We start from the raw sequence: 20225 nt of genomic DNA, 5'->3' as shown, positions 1-20225 counted from the left end.
TTATGAAATCACAATTATAACAATAAAAGTTACTTTTTGTCAAAGTTTAGGCATTTTTTGTATGATGTTTTTCAATAACGTTACATTATGATTAGAATCAAACCTGATCAGTATGTTACAAAGAGAAAAGTTTGAGTCTTTAGAGTTTATCATTAATTTAAAACATCTGTTTTTCATATAATTCTACAAATTAAAATGTGCCACTTAATTTCTGTCTATGTGTGTTCTGTGTTGTTTCTGATTTTGAGGATGAATTTTATCCGTTGACAAAATTCATTTGATTCTAATCATAATATAACATTGTTGAAAAACAGATTTTTTTTTTCAGGACAAAAAATGCCTAAACTTCGACAAAAAGTAACTTTTATTGTTATAATTGTGATTTTATAATATGTAGATATGAATACAACTGGAAAAACTAGTGAAAAGATGTCTTTCAGTTAGTCATATAGCAAATACAGCCATCTACTGGTTAAAGTGATAATTTGTTACTTTTAAAACTGCATTTTCCAAAAGATGGGCAAAAATCTTACACTAAACCATGTCAAATTATCCATGTTATCAACATGAATGAAAGTTAGAATGTGGGTCAAAAAGTCCACGAACAGCGCACAAGGGTTAAGACAAATGGATTTGATGTTTGTTGTGTTTTCATATTCAAGAGATTATAAGCTAGATGCAGCTTTTTTGGGTTCACATCAAATATTATTCGACTTTTATACATAATAAATTTGTTTATGAATAAAGATTGATCTGTTGAAAGCAGTTATTTTGAGATAGATGCCAAATGTTCTCCTAATCATATTTGACATTGAGGGGGTGCATGCAACATATTTGCCCTTAGGCAACTATAGTTGTTGCACATTCAAATATGATTTTCAAGAAGAAAAAAAAAGCCTGGGGAAAATAAATGCAGAACATGTTCACACAGGACACTATTAACACGACTACATGCATGAAACCATTCAGAAAAATTTGGGCACAAATGGGTTAAAGGCTAGATGTTAGATAATTGAAAAGATATTACAAACTGGGGACTACAATACTCAAATTTAATTATTTATATTAAGAAATATTCAGAAGTTTAAAATGTGTATAAGGTAAGCCAGTACAGTATGTCATGTGATTGAATATAGGCCTCAGAGAGAGAGAAAAAAATGAAATGGGGAAGGTTATATGTTCATGCAACAAACAATAACGAACAAAACAGAACAAATAAAATACTATGTTTATAATTTATTATAGATACTCACTGGAGTAAAAAAATATGTTAAATGTAGGCTACTACAACAACACATCTACAACTTGTTGCTTCATGCAGAAAAAAGAGCTATAGGCTGTCATCACTAGATGGCGCTCTTATACTAATGGAAACCAAATCAAGTGACTATGAAGCGTTTGAGTTTCTGTGATAAGGTGTAAACGGTATTTCTGGAAAATGTTCCAAATTATATTACAACAGTTTACCACGCAATCACGAAAGGAAATACGTATGAAATTATGAATAGGCCACTTTTGTAACTTTTGATTTTTTTATAGACAAATTACGCGTCTAGTGCTCTAACTTTATCTTAAATCTTTATTTAATAAAATGTAAATAAAATGTAACCAATGAGATAAACGTTGAAGAGGAACGTTTAAAAAAAAATATAGGTCTATTTATTAAAATTCTTAAAAACAACAAATCACACCCATCACATGGTCAGGATAAAAAAATGCATCCACTTCCATCAACAACAATCCCAAAATCATACGAGCGCCACTATTGGCTTACTTTCATATACGTATGCATTCGGAGGCGGTGCTTATGCAAATACGCCTGCCCGAATATGGACAGTGTGGAATGAAAGATGGTAGATAGAGTCAAACATGGAGGACCGACACACAGAGTCATGAGAGCGCTGCAAAACTTTTTGGAAAAGGTGGATGCAGGACTGCCTGTGTCGATTTGACCCGCGGTTGTTTCTTCGTCGTGAAGTCTTCTGTTTCCGAGAGTTGATGGGAGTTAAACTTTTGTAATGCAGTAAAAAGTTGTGCTATATTTGTTGTTGGAGTAAAGGAAGGGGGTCCCAGCAGCGCTATGCCGTGGGTGAGCAGCTGTAAGCGGAGAGAGAGCTCGGAGCTGCCGCTGCCCCCGGGCTGGGAGGAAGCCAGGGATTTTGATGGCAGAGTCTTTTACATTGACCACAACACTCGACAAACTTCATGGATCGACCCCAGAGACAGGTAAAAGTGACCGTGAGAGGTTCTGCATGCTTTATTGGCTGAAGTTTGATGATTGTTTGGTTGTAGAGGGCGGGGGCTCAGATTGAAGTGATGATTAAGAAGCGAGGGAAGTTGCACAGTTAGGAATGGAAGTGTTTTCATTCCACAGGCCAGAGCTGACACAGTGTAATATGGCTGGTTGTTTCTTTGTGCTTGTCATGCCAATTTACTGGCACATTATGTCCAAATAATACACGTTTCTGAGTTGTCTTTCAATGACTGTTCATTGAAAAAGTCCAGTAAAATGGCTATTTAATCTTGTTTGTATGAACTTCCTTGTCTTATTACTATTTGGTTGGATTTGTATGAAACAGCATCATAACCTTTTTGATGATGTTGTCCCTTCATCTAATGTCTGATGGTATTAAACAAGTCCCAAGTGTAATACTTGACAGTGCATGCCAGTTATGTGTTGCTTAAATTTACAGTAGAACTCCAAGATTATTGCTAAATTAGGATTAAAGAAGATATGTGTAGAGATGTAAATGATTTATATGAGTTATAATATTTCTATTGTGTGTGTATATCGTGATTAATTTATTTGCTGTTAAAATATAGGAAATATATAATATAATGTAAAAAGCATATAGTATATTAACTGTATATATGTTAACCAGCAGAGTGATGAAATTTTAGCATCCTAAAATCTTCCCTTGTCACAAAATAATCAGTCAGTGAATACCATTTCAAAGACTATTTACGATAAATTTAATTCAGAATAGAATTCAATCAGTGTTAATGACTAAAGTTATGTGATATTGACTTGAGTTGCCTTAAGTGTGATATAGGTTTGATTATACTTAGATCCCCCATTATCAGTGTCAACAATTTAGCTATTCCTATTTGTCAGTCAATATAAAAGATACACATTGGCATTTGCCCCTTGTCACCCGCATCATTTCCCTCATTTGTCATCTTGGCTAAATCTAGATGTAACGGCATGTCAAGTCAAGTTTATTTGTATAGCGCTTTTCACAATACAGATTGTATCAAAGCAGCTTCACAGTATTAAATTTAAATAATACAACAAAGTTTATTTCAAGAGGAATTTATTGATTGATAAAATTAAATTAAATATCCCCAAAATATCCCCAACTGAGCAAGCCAAAGGCAACAGTGGCAAGGAACCGAAAAACTCCATCAAGTGACCTAATGGTGTCCTAAAACTCCATCAGGTGACCTAATGGAGAAAAAAAACCTTGGGAGAACCCAGGCTCAGTCGGGGGCCAGTTCTCCTCTGGCACCTATGAGCCAGAGGCCGGATTGTAGTTTGAACTGTGGGATTATATGAATGCCTGGCTGAAGAGATGCGACTTTAATCTAGTTTTAAACTGGGAGAGCGAGTCTGAGCAACGAACAGTATCAGGAAGACTATTCCAGAGTTTTGGAGCCAAATGTGAAAATGCTCTCCCTCCTTTGGTGGTTCTGAATATCCTAGGTATGACCAAAAGCCTTGAATTTAGTGATCTTAAAGAGCGCGATGGATTATAGGGCGATAGAAGATCCGTTAAATAGACTGGAGCTAAGCCGTTTAGGGCTTTATAAGTCAGTAGCAATACCTTGTAATTAATACGGAACTTTATAGGTAACCAATGCAGTGATGATAAAATCGGTGTTATATGATCATATTTTCTTGATCTCGTAAGAACTCTAGCGGCGGCATTTTGGACTAACTGTAGCTTGTTTATTGAGGATGCAGGACAACCAGCTAATAAAGCATTACAGTAATCCAGTCTCGAGGTCATGAATGCATGAACTAACTTTTCTGCATCAGAAACTGATAGCATATTACGTAGCTTAGCAATGTTTCTAAGGTGGAAAAAGGCTGTTTTTGTAACATATGAAATATGATTTTCAAAAGACAGGTTGCAATCGAGTATAACACCCAGGTCTTTTACTGTAGCGGATAAAGTAACAGGACATCCTATGATGTTAAAGTTGTATTGTGCGAGGTTTTGTGGGCGGTTTTTTGAACCGATAAGTATTACCTCTGTCTTGTCTGGATTTAATAAAAGAAAATTACGCGTCATCCAATCTTTTATATCTTTAACACACTCTGTCAATTTGGAAAATTTAGCGTTTTCATCCGGCCTTGATGAAATATATATTTGAGTGTCATCAGCATAACAATGGAAACTAATTCCATGTTTCCTTATAATATTTCCAAGTGGCATCATATATATTGAAAATAACAGAGGGCCTAACACAGATCCCTGCGGCACTCCATAGTTTACTGGAGTTATGATCGATTTTTCTCCATTTCTCCGGCCTTGATGAAATATATATTTGAGTGACATCAGCATGTAACATGGATCTATAGGGTCAGGAAAGAATGCTCTCTCTTTTACTTTTGTCTTTGAAAAATCGTTATAGAATGTGTGGTGATCTCTTTGCAGTAAGTTTGAACATTTCTGAATTTAGAATATCAACAGAAAACAGTTTGCACCATTGCTTCAGTTTTCCTAAGAAATAGTAGAAAGGCAAATCACATACTGTATTTTATTGCTATTTTAATTCATCTGTTAAAAGCATATATTTTTCCTGCGTTATTTTTTTAAAATGGTCACATAATGTAAACAGTGTGCAAATGAAAGAGAGAATTGAACTGTAGTTCCAAGAGTTCCATGTGCAAATATGTATGGAATGCTAGTTGGGCCGCTGGGAAAGCAGTGTGGATGTGCTTTGTGAGGTCTGTATTTTCACCAGCAGAGAAACCAGCCTTTCAGCCCAACTCATTTAAACACAAGTTCACTTGAAGCCTTGTGTAAATTAAATAGAGAGGATTTTGCCTTGAGGGTAGTTAACATGGTTTCATCTTAATTTGTAGGGTCACTCGTGTCAAAACAATGAGCAAGCAGACCACCACCTCAAAGGCAGTTCTGTCATGGTTTGACTTTAATTGGATGGTCACATTGTGCTGAGAACAGATCATTTGGATTACATTTTCACCACTAATGTTTACGTAATATAGTAATAATAACAATAAATACTTTTTGCTGTATTTTGAGTACAATTTTCAAAAAGCAAACATCATTATAGCCTCACAAATTAGTGAATCTACTTTTGATATTGTCATTACCATCACACCGCTGTCATAGGCATGGACTCTGCAACATCCCACACAAATTGAAAGTCTTTCACTTTTGCATTCATTGCTCTTGTGTTATGTGGTGTATATTTCATTTTCACTCTAAAGCATCTTTAACGCCTTCTTCCACTTTTCCTCTCCTTTTCAAGAGAAGGAATGGAGTAGCTTGATATTAATCAAGATAAGAAAAACCTGATCTGCTTGAAGGCTCCCCTCGACAAAGTCAGGTGACATGCTTTTGTAATGTGAAGCTGATTAGAGTCTGAGAAATCTCATATTTTCATGTCAGGAGAGCGGTAAGGAGTTATCCAGCAGATGTTGAGGTGGACATGTGAGGACAACACATTGAACTGGGGCGCTCATGTGGGCGACATGAGTTAAAGCTGGTCTCATGACATTCTCTCCCTTTTCCTCTCTCCCTTCTTCTCAGTGTTTTCTGTCATTGAGTCAGTATGAATGCAAAATAGCTGAAAATAATACAAGAAGAACATCCACAATGGAACTTGTGAATCAAGTATCAGAGTTACTAATGCACTGTATAGCCTCTGATAATTCTGCTTTTATTTGTCCTGTCTGTACCTAAACTAAATTTGTAGGTTTACAGCTGTATTTTACATTACATTACAATCTGATTACAGTCTTGTCCATTGTGGACTTTATTGATTGCATATCTATTAAGATTGACTGTTGTTCTCTCAGAACAGGTTAGTCTAGTCTGGGGGTCAATCATCTTATTTCACCAAAAAGTGCAAGTGCTGGTCATACTTAGTATTGTCCCATGCACACTTGGCAGTAAAGCAGATTTTGAGTTGACATGTAAATGCATGAGATTTGTGGAAAGTTAATTGACATCTTGTTCATTATTTTAATGATCTGGGCTTAATTTATATAGAAAGAAAAATATTCTGACAGAGAAACTGAGTTGGAACATCTTATCAGATATTTGTATCTATTCCTCAGGCTCTTAAAGGGATAGTTCACACCCAAAATGTGAAATTTCCCTCATCATTTAGGCTACTCACCCTCAAGTTGTTCCAAACCTGAATGAATTTCTTCTGCTGAACACAAAAGAAGATATTTTGAAGAATATGGGTAATCAAACAGTTGATGGGCCTTATTGACTTCCATAGAATGGAATATATATATATATATATATATATATATATATATATATATATATATATATATATATATTATGGAAGTAAATGGGCCAATCAACTGTTTGGTTACCCATATTATATTCAGTAACCCTTTTGTGTTCATACAAGAGATTCATACAGGTTTGGAACAATTTGAGGGTGAGTCAATTATGAATAAATTTTCATTTTTGGTTTCCCTTTAATGAAGTATAGTCATTTCTGGGAACCTCTAAGGACAAACAAGGCCATAGAGCATTAGAGTAGAATATAATTCACTTTGAAAACTAAAAGCCTGATCCATCATTTTTGAAATTCCAGCTTTCCTGTCCTTGATATTATTTTGAGCTTGCATTTATGGACGTTTACTGTAGTTCTTTACCATTATTTTCAGAGATTATCTGAGGTCCTGCTTCAGAGCACTAATCACTAGTACACCCTACCTCAAAAATAAAATAATTGTAGTTGAAGGAGAACTTGGTAACTTTTTTAACTTAATAAAACTGTCTAGAAATCATTTGGATGGTTAAACAACCTGTTCTGGTGATATTGGTGACTTTCCCCGCTCCCCCCAGCGTTCCCAGGCGGAAAACCAACCTTGCAACTTGCAACACTGCCGTCCCGGCAAGTTAGAAATTGGAAGTCTCGTGATAAGCGAGAACTAGAACGAGAACGAGCGCGAAACACAAATTGCTTTACGGCAATTCGACATAAACACACACGCATGTATGATGTATTACCAGATTACCCACCTCGGTAGACAAAGCTCCACACGATACAGTTGGCTTGCTCCGATCAAAACAAACGCACATGAGCAGCGGTAGAGAGGGGGAGGAGGCCGCCGCAAATGAGTTTTTTACGACTGTGTTGTGAAATATACCCCCCCCCCCCCCCCCCCCCCCCCACAGCTGTAGGGGGAGCTCGTGGGGAAAACATGCGACAACAAAAGGGAAAATCAGCGAAGAAGTGACAAGAGTTCGCTAGAGTTACCGAGTTCTCCTTTAATATATAATATTGTTAATTAAATGTATATTATTATTATTATTATTCGAAAAAGAATATTCAGAGGAAATGAAGTTGATCATGGGCATGATGTTTTACACCACCACCTTGTTTGAGCATCAACTGTGCACCAGTGAACATGAGTTTTCGGGTTTTCAGGCCCAGTGACGGCTTGTAGTGAAAATTGGAGTCAGTGTGTGAATTTACTGCACAGTCACCTGGGAAACCACTGGAGCTCCTCTGTGAAACAGGGCCATCTTCCAGCACCTGCCCCTCACTCCCTAACTGCATGCTACCAGTTCTCTTTTGGACAAATTGAAAACCTTCATTGATATCCTAAAACCATTCCCAATACCCTAACCCGTTTTTGCCTCTATGTTGTGGCGTTTGCTTGTAAGCGTCCTTTAGGATGTATCTGTAAAGTTTTAATCATTCTTCGCTGGGTGTGACTTCCATCGAAAAAAAAGGTGAAAAATGAATCTCTGGTATTGCATTTCTGTCATGGCTTGAAATTGTCACATGACTGCAATTTTAGCATCAAACCTCGCAGTGCTGGCTGTGCAAAAAAGAAGTGCACATTTTAGAATTCATCTCTGAAATTTAGTGAGAACGTTAGTATCTTTTAATCTCAATAACAAAAAAGAGGTCTTTTTAGACAATATTTTCAGTATTGTCTTCAGTGCTTTAGTTTACAAGAGGGGCTTTGCGGAAGGAAGGGCGCTTCACCTCGGCAAGACAATTGTCGGGTAAACAGCGAATATCGCCTGCGTCCGTTTGCCGTAAAGACTGTCCGCTGCATGGTTTCCTAAGGTGACTCCCTAAGTGTCCGCTCTCTTTCGTCCACTTGCTCCAGCGTAGTTTCTGTGGGGAGGCTCTTGTGACTGTGGAATGAGTGCAATGTCAGGCATGCTTACACTAATGCCTGAGGGACTCTGCCCGTGATCGGCCCTAGACAAAGCTGCCCAATGGAGGCAGCAGTTCCCACGTGTCTTCCCTCCCTCCATGCCCAGGCCCCAGCGGCTCTCCCTTTATTCTTTACAGGCTCTGTTATGCAATGGCCACAGCCAGGCCTGCCGCTTGGCAAAGGGAAGCTTTTATACGTGGTCACAAAGCACACCAAATTCAATTATTCTGGAAAGTGGAAGCCGTGTTGCCAGCGCCAAAAGGTTATTCACATGAGCGCAAGCCCCTCAGTGCTATTTTGCTTCCCTTGGTGTTTTCATTATGTCGGTTAAGGGAGGGCAAGTATTTTTTTGTTAAAAGGGGGTTGGTGAACATGGCTTTTGTTTCATGCGGAGTGTGTTTGTTTGGAAGGTTTGACAACAGTTTGTGTAGATACTATGTACTCCAATTATTGTCATGGGCTCTATATGATGAGAGATTACAAACATATCCTTGTAAAGCCATAGGGTTCAAGCTTCTTTTTTTTGGACCACAATCTATTTCTTAGGTTCCAAAATTCTTGTGACTACACCAGACCACCCCAAATAAGCAATACATTTAGGAACTCGCATTACATTCTTGAGAACACAGTAAATTTGGACGTTTAGTGGATTTAATTATTTTTTGTTTATAATGTTAATCATATATTTAATTTTCAGTGAATTGGGCCAATGATAGACACGTTTTTAAGATGTTGACTTTGGTTTAAAAAAAAGAAGCAAGAGTTGAGTTTTGCACAATTCCATTGCACCCTGTCTAAATGTTTTGAACTTTATTAGAGGTCGACCGAGACTGGATTTTAAACGATAACTAGGTTGGACCGCACTGGCCGATAACCAATTAATCAACCGCTGGTTTTTAAATTGGATACTGAATGAAAACAAACATTATTCTCCAAATAAAATAGTGCTGAACATCATAACAACAACAAAAAAACAGCACTAAACCCTATAAATATTCATCTCAATTTGATACACACACTATATTAAAGCCACACAAAGACAAACGATTTACTGAAAAATGCTCAGTCATTATGCACTTAAACAACGATTTGGGAGAAATATGTAATTATGTAATTTAAAGTGTCCCTATTATGCTATTTTAAATGTTCAAAAAACACTTTGATTTTCTCAAAATATAAATTGCACATCACCACATTTCTCAATGATTCTCAAACGACTCAACGGATAAATCAGTCTCTCTAAATCCCTATTATCTGCGAGCCTTCTCTGCTCTGATTGGCCAGATGGCCTAGTCTGTTTTTCGATTGGTGTACCGCTTGCAGCGTGCGTCGGAAGCTAAATCCCTATTCCCATAACTGAATTTAAGCTCCGTCTGGAGGCTTCCTAAAGCTCAGCGATTGTACGCACTGTAAAGACAGTTACGATGACGTAGATTTTACCATATCAATCCTAGCGCGTGTCGTGGTGAAACATTAATGGAAGAACTAGTTATTCAAGCCGGATACATAAGCACTAACGTGAATGACTGATTCACAACAAATCTTGCTCCATCCTTTATCTTTACTCAAAGTAGTAAGAATGACAGACAATCTACATTAATAGACACAGTTTTAGGTAATAGTGGCCCACAGCTGATTTGCCAAACTATTTCAGTAAGACAGTAATAACATGAGTTAGTGGGTTAGCCGAAAACTTACACAATATAAAGCACAAAACTACGTAATTTCAATTATATTGGTAGAAAATATATACATCAATAATTATTCATTCTTACAGGTTGTGATTCTGAGGAGCAAGCTGGTCCAAATAAACTAAATAGACCTACTGACCCAACTTTCTAGAGCAGGTGTTTTGCGAATCCTGCTTTGAACTCCGAGATTGGAGAAGCAGTCGTCAGTAAAATGATGTGTTTGTAGGCATCAAGTTGTTCATGGGCGACAAAACGTACAACATAGGCGGGCATTATGCAAATGTCATATCTAGTGATGTAGAACCTCAATGCAGTGGTATTCGAATGACAGACGACTCATTTATGCGGTTCTGAGTTTATTCTTTCTTTTGGGAGACAATAACTTTATTTATCGTGCACTTTCGACTTGACAACTTTGCAGAACATTTACATTCACAAACCGCTAGGCTATATTACACACTGCATGAAAGGGAATATCTGAAAACCATAATAGGGGCACTTTAATAGAAAACTATGTGAGTGGCGCTCTGTGGCGCGGAGGGATTTTGAACAGCCTCGTAGCTGCGAGTCGTAGCTGGGCGGCGTCGGTGTGTGTACACAACAAAATGTGTTTGAATTTTAAAGAACTAAAATCGGATGTGTTTCTGATTTGTTTATATGTTTCTATCAGCTACATGAACATATCAGTTTGCTTTCTCACGTCACTAGCTTTAAATATGCAACTTCGCTGCCTAACGACTGCATAAAAGTGACCAGGTGGATATAAGCTAAATGCAAATAGATTGTAACAATCGTGACATTAAACATTTGGGTTGGACTTGTGTGTATTTTTGTCACATTGTTTTAACTTGCTGTTTTTTCTCTACTAATGCAGCATCTAGTCAACAAATTAATGAATTTATAATGATAAGAAAACATGTACTGTACAGTTTTGTTGTCTATGTTTTAAATCCGCATCTGAAGTGTCCCGCTCTGTGCAGCTTACAGTCTCACAAGTCAAAACAAACTCCATAAGGCATCAGTGATTTTGCCTCTAAAGGCCGCTCTCGTACTGTATAATGACGATGGACCTTTTTTTTTGCTTTTTGGACGCATCCCGGAAAAACTATCGGTATGGATCTTTCCTGATAACTGATTGTATCATGGGTTATTGGTGCCAATTAATCGCCTATTTTAATCTGTGTAGTCTTGATGCAGACTAGTGCGTAATAAGTGCAAGTGGACTGTATCAGTCGTTTTTGAGCTCTGTCAGTGACACTTCTGTGTTTTAACAGAAATGTTGCTTTCATTTCATGTAATATTTTAGGTGCAAGAGAAACTGTTTATTTTACAATCACTATTATTCAAAAGTTTGGGGTCGCAGGATTTAAAAAAAAAACATTTTCAAGTTCGGATATTGATATTTTCTCCTGTACAGTCATTTTTTTATTGATCATTATTATAATAATTGTTTTACATTTATTAACAGTTTATCATTATTAATTAACTTTAGTAAATGTGGACACAATATTTAATTTGATGTTGACTTGTTTCCAGTAAACCAAAAACACCAAACACTGTTGGTTAAAAGTAAGTAAAAGTAAAATGATTTTTCCATTGCATTTACTGATTCAAGGGGTTGAGCTTGTGAGTGAGAGTATCATCTGATTCCTGTTATCAGACTGCTCACTCATGTGTCAGTGGTGTAGCTTTTGGTCAAGGCCGCACGTCCTGTTGTTTATGGCATATTTTTTGGACAGTTTGTTCTGTCACTAGTATCAGATCCATTTCAGAAAAGTACTAACACAATACAAGTACATCTTAGACTTAATTTCAACCCTGAAGAGTTAGTCCAGAAAATTGTGTGAAAGCATGAAATCAGTGTGATATCAGTGATATCGACTATGCAATATTTCAGCGGGTAAGCATGTCTTACAGAGGAAGGACTGTCCTATTAAAAGCTTAAAATCAGAAAATGTTAGACCTAGACCTCTGCGTCTTTCTGATTTTTAAGCATGCCAGGTGCACTCGGTCACACACAAAGGTTATGCCGATCATGTCTGGAATGCTAGCTTTGCAGGATGTACCAAACTCGTCAGGGCCGTTTACCAAGGAATTTTAATACATGGCTGTCTGAAGATCATCAAGTGCCAAAAAAAAATCTGATTCACCACACTTTAATATGACAGACACATTCACCCTTAAGGACCTTTTGAGAAATTATTCAACAAGTTTTAACTTGCTTTATTACTACTATTAATTTGTTGTCCGTAATGTTGGAGAAATATCAGATGTTTCGGATCTTTTTTATCAGTTACTGCATTTATTGTTTTATTATGTGTTATTTTGGCCGATCTTTGTAACAGACTTGAATACAAACTGCATTGCAATAATTTCCCATTATGTCATTTGTGTGTAAATATTTAAAAGTCTGTAAACATCACATAAACACAGGCCAGAGACGGGACACGCTGAACACAAAGAGGAGAAGAGAGCACAGACGTGCAAGCAGAGAAAATACTGTACCAGGCACAGCAAGCTCACTGTTCGCGATGTTCAAAATATTTGAAGTATTGGAAATATGAATATTGAATTGAGGGTGAAGGCTTAAAGGAATGTGTCTCTGAAGGGAACTGACTGTCAGAAAAGTTTTGACAAAAGTTACCTCCATATAATGCCCATCAAATTAGTGTTTATAAGCACAGCACTGCTTTGTTTACTGCGTTAACTAAGGAAAAGCTATATCACTGCTGTTCCATAAGTGCCACCTACTGGCAGAGAGTGAATTTATATTTTCATTCAGCCCGTCTGCTATTTTTGTTACGTGCAGCCTGCAGGTATGTTTTATGTAGCATAATTCCACAAAGCTAAAGTCAAACCATTCTGTTTTTGCTATGCAATCCACTTCGTGATTAAAATGCTTGGTTGCCTCTAATTTCAAATGGTTTAGCTTTGTAATAGAGCAAATAAACAACAAATACATTTGCGTAAAGAAAAAAAAAATCATTAACCGATATCAGAATCGGTCCATTTGATTGTAAAAAATAAATAAAAATCAATCGGAATCGGCGATGAAAAATCATGACCGGTGCATTCCTACCTCTAATCTAGTTAATAAGCTTATCTAGTCTAGTTGGGTTTAAGATTTATTCTTTTTTTCTACATTTCAGGAAAAGTTAGCCTAGAACATTTCCCGTTTAATTGTTATTAACAAAATTTGAAGGCGGAGATGGGGGAAATTAATTTTAACTTATTTATTCTCTCTCTCTCTCTCTCTCTCTCTCTCTCTCTCTCTCTCTCTCTCTCTCTCTCTCTCTATATATATATATATATATATATATATATATATATATATATATATATATATATATATATATCATTTTATTTATTTGACTTCCTCTTAAACTTGAAATTTTCCTCAGCTATTCCTCTTTGTACAATCTTCCCTGTCTATCATTGTCTCGCTGTGAAAGTGATAGCAAGGATGGCTGTATCTAAATGTGTCAGAATGGAAGTTCTTCAGCAGATCTACTTATAGTCAACCTATTTCTATAAGATGCTGTATATAATGATAGGAGGAGACGTCTGTCCTGTGCTGTCTTATGCACTGACTCAGCTGCCTGGACAGAAATGAACAACATAATTGAAATTCCTCACAAAGTTTTGATACAGTCTTTTAAACTGAGAATGCAATTTTTAGACTGACACTTGTGGATCCCAGCATATACATAGCACAAACGCTTATGCTGTTATGGTATCAGGATTAGCCTGGCCATAAGTATCTTCTTTTATGGACTGCCGATGTCTGTTGTTATATTAATTTATTAAAAAAAATGTGTTCCAAAAATTAGAGTCCATCCTAATGTTGTTATTTTATTGTTCTATCTAATTCAGATGGTTTTTGCCTTGTTTTTTGGTGAGTACCCTGGGGATGGTGTATACTATAGTATATCCTTTGGAAGCAAGTAGAATACCTGCTGAGGTTGCATGAGACATAATTTAGCAGTGTCTAAGCAATTCCATTTCTCTTAAAAACCTTTGGTTTGTAGAGTGGTGTCATGTTTTTTAACAATAGAATATTATGGTGGTAAGCAAGCCATTAAACAATTAAACGTTAAACCGCAAAGGAGAGGCCGCGCTGTGCCATGGCGACAAGTTGTCTAAATGAAGGCTGCGAATTAATTAACCCAATAAAAGGTCCTCATAAAGTTTTACAGAGCTGATCAGCCCACATGAAAGGTGACATCTGTAACAGCAGCTTGCGAATGAAAATGCTTCTTAAAACATATGGTTGCCAAAACAAAAGTTCTGCCACTGGATTTTGCGGAACCAAGAAAGAAGTCCTTGGAGCTCCAGAGGCATTAAAACTTTGCCACCAGGCTACTATAATTAAGTTTATTTGGGTATATTATTTTTAGAGAAACACATTCTTGACGAGGAATGCAGAGCCTGTTGTTTGGGAGCATCTTAATTTGCAGGCGGAATGCTGGACTGGCTCTTTGTTGTTGTGAAACGGCTCAAGCTGAAGAAGCGACAGGGTGGATGTCCAGACGAGGCCTGGACCAACGGCCCAGACTCCAGTTACACATGCCTTTCCCACCAGGGAGAAGTGTGTCGTTCCGGATGGAAATATCTACTGGGAAACATCGGGGAGATGGCAAAGCGTAGAATAGATGATTATAGAATTCGCAAATGTCAGACTTGTGCGTCTTGTGCTAAATTGATTTGATTTGTAATTTTGGCCTGCACACCCAGAGTGCATCTTTGACATTCCTTGTAGAAGGATTCCTGAGTGAAACTACTCCCTGAAGAGAAGACAATCCCAAAAAGTATACCCCGTCAAGTTATTTTAATTTAAAAAGCGTTCAGAATATGACAGAGGACATGTTTACTTCTTAAGCCAAATGATTACCTCTTGTAGACTGATGAAGTAACTAGCTGGACTTTTAAACTAAGATTTTAAATGGTGAAATTGTTGTAGTACTCCAATTTGTGCTACATAAATGGCCTTGACATTTATTCTTTGTTTGGTTAAAAAGCTGGGACACATTGCTTTGCTCAAAATGTATTTGAGAAATTCCCAAGTCTTAAAATAACCCGTGGCCCCGTAACTCTTTTTCTTTCTGCCGATGACGGGTTTTGGGATTCAGCCCGCTAAACACTCCGAGACCTCTCCTTCTGGCAGAGCTGCTTTCCTCTCTGGAAGAAAAGGCGTGGTATGGGAAGATTAGCTCTCTCAGAGCACAGAGGGTCTCTCAGGAACTGAAACAAAACACTCGCTTGAGAAACTCGCTAGTAACTTCAGTGCTGAATAAAGTCTGAGGGCAGAAGCGTTTTGATGAATGTTCTCTGCCAGTGTATGAAACATTTAGCATATCGTTGCTCAGGCCTGTGCTTTTGTTGGGCACGGCGTCTAGGGGCACAACAAAATATCCGCATTCAAAATTGGTGCCAAACAATGTTCATGATGTACAACGGAGTAAGCAGTGGTGTATATTTATGTTCATTCATTATTGATTCATTCAGTGTTTCATTCTGAAATTTTTTTTTGTATGCAGATTTCAGAGCTCAGCTTTTGGGATCTGCTATTCTTTTGTTTTTGAAAGCACTGCAGAAAGAGGAAATTGACCCGAGGTTCCTGGTGAGAATGCAGGGTGGTCCTGTTTCCTGTCAGAGGTCCGCATCTCGGGTTATGTCCAATGTTACTGTTTGTGTGAGAATCTCAACTACATGGTGCATGTTTTTCTTCTGTCCTTGGGAGAGTTCGATAAACCTAGCAGGAGACCTGCTGTAAAGCTGTAGTTCGGGTTTAGGAAATGGACATCATGCTTGTGTATATAGTGTGTTTCCTGCTGTGTTGTATAGTGGGAAGTGAGTTGCCTGTGGTTGTGAGTCTTGGTGTGTTTTGAGGCCTTTAAGCTGGCCCATTAAAGCTAATGCTCTGAATTATTTACAGTCTTCGAATGTGAATATTTAGTTTAATCTTAAATTACTTCTTTTTTTTTCAGCTGGAAGACATAATATTTATTTATAATATAAATTATATTATTTTATAATATACAACTTGTATAATTCTACAAGGCTATATCTATATAAAGCTGTTTTACATGGAATGCAGTAACCTTGAGTTCCAGTTCATAAAGGAAGAACTGAGACTGCCATTTATATGATCATACATGTGTGATTTATATGATCATTACATGTGATTTTTTTTATAAATTTTTTATTTTGGTGCATGTAAATATTGTCATAATGGAAAATATTCCTTATATATTTTAATGTTAGTTAATTGTTGTGCATATGCTGGATAAAACTTGGCTGTCTATGCACTAGAAATTTTGCCCAAACTTCAACACCTATACTGCACTTTTGATTTTGGCAAGATGTAAAATAAGTTTTGGATGTCCCCAGAGTGTGTATGTGAAGTTTTAGCTCAAAATCCCCCTGTATATTTTATAGCATGTTGAAATTGGCATTTTTTGGGGGGCTGAGCAAAAACGCACAGTTTTTGTGTGTCCCTTTAAATGCAAAAGGGCGGAGCTTCCAGAGCACATAATGGCAACAAAACAGGACAATCTCACGCACTGAAAATGTCAGTACCGGTGTTGGTTCAAGTCAGAGATACTGCATTGAAATAGAACGGGTATAGTTTAGTTTAATTACGGTTATAACTTTTATCCTCTAGTAGTACATGCCTGTTGTAGCGGACCCTGTCTCAATGATGGCCAAAACTTTACTGATGAGTTTTATGAAGTTTATTGTACATCACACAAAAGATGAAGCATCTGTTTTCACTCCAGATAATCACTGTAAGAGCTGAATAAAACACAGTACAAGTGTGCATTAAAGTCTCTCTCTCCCTTACAATATCAACATGCACTGCGAATTACACAAAAAAAACAACAGTAAACAAATGTATGCCTTATGCCTTTTCGGGGGGTGCTTAATAAACTGGTCAACTTTATATCCGTAAAATGAACTGTGTTAATAAATTGTGTGCTCTCCCTTCAATACCAGTATTGTGACCAGCATTGCTCCGGAGACTATAAGTTGGATCACAAACAGTTGGTAGTGATCCATCCTTGAGAAACAACTTTTTAGCAAAACCTGTGTTTTGTATTGTCCTTTTGTATTGATCCCCATTCACAAAGCAGTCTGGTGTAAAATTATTTGCTCAGAAAAAAACTGATTTAGGTATATAGGGGCTCATTCCCTTCAAAAATAAAACGAATACACTGCTTCTTCATGAAGTACATGAAGACTGTTATGTTCACTCTTACATCCAACAACAAAACTCCTCAATCGCTTACGAGACATTCTTGTCGCGGACAGGGTCCAACTCACTCAGGGCGGGGTCTACGCTAAAGTCCGTGGGCAGGACCTAGGCATTTTTTGGCGTCACAAAAGGTAGAATCTGCGGACGGCTTGTTCTGAAACAGTGCTAACGATTGATGGGGATAAAAAAAGAGTGGGTGAATTTTTTTTATCATTATAGGGTGGTCTTATACACACACTGCCAACACACATTCATGCTCAAACACCATGTAGAAGTGAATTTAGCATAAAAAGGCCCCTTTAAAACTGCAGATTGAACTGATATCTTGGTGCAGGTAACAGAGAAAAAGTATACATTGTTAATTTACATACTGACATTGTAACAATACAAAGCTGGCTAAAAGTAGGTGAACTTACCTTTAAAGGGGTCATATAATGCCATTTTTGTACAAGTTATTATGATTCTTTAGGGGTCATATAATGCCATTTTTGTACAAGTTATTATGATTCTTTAGGGTCTAAATGAAAAGGTTGTAATACACTTTAATTAAAAATTGTCATTAGTATTGTAAGAAAACACTAATTTTACCTGGTCAAAAACAGCTCTGTTTTCAGCACGCCATTTAAGTGCATGTGTCTTTAAATGATAATGAGCTTTGCCCACCCCGCCCCTCTGTTCTGTGCGTACACAGTTTGTAATAACACAACAACCATAACGTGTTGTTCATTATAAACTTGGGATTATGAATTATATTGAGAACGCTGTACATAGAAAACATGCCGTAATGTACCCTGAGTGTAAACCTTAGCCGCATTCACTGTGAAGCGTGCAAGCGATTTGCAAAGATTAATTTAAAGGTTAATAAAATATAAAGGTGCAGAAGGAATAGTTGGTACCGATCCTTTTTTCAGGAGCAGCTTCTTAGAAAAACCAGCTTTATACTGACCCTCGTTTATAAAGCAGTCTGGTGAGAAATGATTCGCGCAAACATGAAAGCATTGACGTTGATCGTGGGGAATATTCCCTTCGAAAACAAAACTCCGGTTCGGATATAGGAACATCAAAATGACTGCTGTGTTCGTTATTACACCCAAGAACAGAACATCACAATCGCTTAGACGCTATTCTGCTCCATCGTATCAACAATGGCGGACTATGATGACAGCTTGCTCAGGGCGGGTCTGTGTTGAAACGCTGCTGTCAATTAACAATCGTGGGAGGGGCGTCCAACCGTGTGACGTCACACGGTCAGGCGGCTTGATTTGAAAACATATAAGGAGATTAAAAAAAGACCACTGGATGGATTTTTATCATTATATGATGGTTGTGTACAGGCACTGCCAACACACATTTCAGTACAATCAACTTGTAAAAGTGCATGTACCATTATATGACCCCGCATTTGTTCAGACAAACTTTTTCTTTGTTGTTCATTCTGTTACTCATTCCTTACAAACTGTGATGTGTGTAATATTGTCTGATGTTAAAATACTTTTCCCATCCAAGTTCATGTTCAGAGATGACTATAAACAAGCCTTTGTTTGTTGACCTCTAAGGCCAAGTGCACACTACATGACACAAGCTTGTCGCTTTTGATGTTTTGAGTCTCATCATAGTGCAGTGCAGGACTACTACTATCCCAGATTTCAAATCTATGTGATTTGTTTCATGATTTTTACTTGCTAGACTTAATGCGGGAATTGAGTCATATCCAGAGAATAGACTATTCTAGTCCCCCTTTACACCTGGCATTAACATGCATTTAGTTTTTTTGTTTTTTATCCGGATTGGATCTGCATCATTTTAGACACTTACACATTACATAAGAGGTTAACTAAAACATTTCCATCATTTACCAAGTTTTGAAACATTGTCGGATAATTCAAAATGCTTTCTGCCATTTCTTGCATGGCTTTTTTATGAGCCCTTCAGTAGGATTGACATTAAGAATGTTAATGGGCATTAGAAGTGAAGAAAAGGGGAGAACATTTTTTTAAGTGCTCTGTGTAAGTGTAATCTAGTAAAATAATTGAACTAATATATTGCATTTAAACCTTCATCACATATAGTTTGTCCCAGACCACTTGGAAATGTGGCTTCAGTGACAGTAATGCGATCACAATAAATCTTGGGTGCATTTACACTTAGCTTTTAACTCTTTCCCCACCATCAACAGAATTTTCTGTCATTTATGATACAGCGCTTTTCCACCATTGATGGAATTTTCTGGCAATCTATGTTATATGGTAGGGGGCACTTTTATGCATCTTCTGAAAGTGTACACAATCTCTGGATCAAAACACAGCAGAAGAAAAAGCAGAAACATGCTATAGAAGCATTGCTTACGTACATGTAAAATAACGCGATCATCAAACATTAAACAGCATATAAATCAAAACTGTCTTACGTTACCAAATGAAATGTCGACCCAGGATGAGGTATAGGACTGTGAAAACTTTGGGGGTGTTGATGGACTCGATCTACTCCATTTATGTTTTGATTATTATTCTAAATCTGATCTGGACATAGTCTTAAAAAAAAGTGCTTTTTCTCAGCTTTTTGTTCAAAATGTTGCTTTTTTAAATGAAACTTACCCACATTCAAGTGGTGATAAAATAATGCATGAAAAAAACAATAAATGTTGTTGTTTTTTTAAGCAGAGGCTCTATTCTTTCTTTTGATATTTTGTATGTTCAGATATTCATACAAAATATTCTGGGGGCCATGACATTTTTGTGAAAATGATCAAAAATGCTGGTGCTCTGGAATCTTTTTTAAAATACGTTGGTGGGGAAAGAGTTAATGTGGTCATGTGATCTAATCATGATCTGATCACCTTAAAATGCATGGTGTAAAGTGTCGCAGAGACTTGGGGGTGAGTTTT

At 37.1% G+C, this 20225-nt stretch overlaps 1 protein-coding gene across 1 annotated transcript in view; it reads left to right on the top strand.

The window, feature by feature from the left end:
* The first annotated feature begins 1839 nt into the window (after window positions 1–1839).
* The window catches only part of wwc3 (WWC family member 3), a 44390-nt gene continuing 26004 nt past the window's right edge, over window positions 1840–20225 (top strand). Inside the window, exon 1 of the mRNA XM_082190104.1 lies at window positions 1840–2226. Coding sequence (XP_082046230.1) covers window positions 2081–2226 — 146 coding nt within the window. The 5' untranslated portion in view covers window positions 1840–2080. The remainder of the gene's footprint in view (window positions 2227–20225) is intronic.

This window comes from Leuciscus leuciscus, assembly GCF_965113295.1.
Source record: "Leuciscus leuciscus genome assembly, chromosome: 14".
Classification (NCBI taxonomy): Eukaryota; Metazoa; Chordata; class Actinopteri; order Cypriniformes; family Leuciscidae; genus Leuciscus; species Leuciscus leuciscus.
Note: the sequence above shows the minus strand (reverse complement) of the source record. Positions and strands in the feature narration are given on the sequence as shown.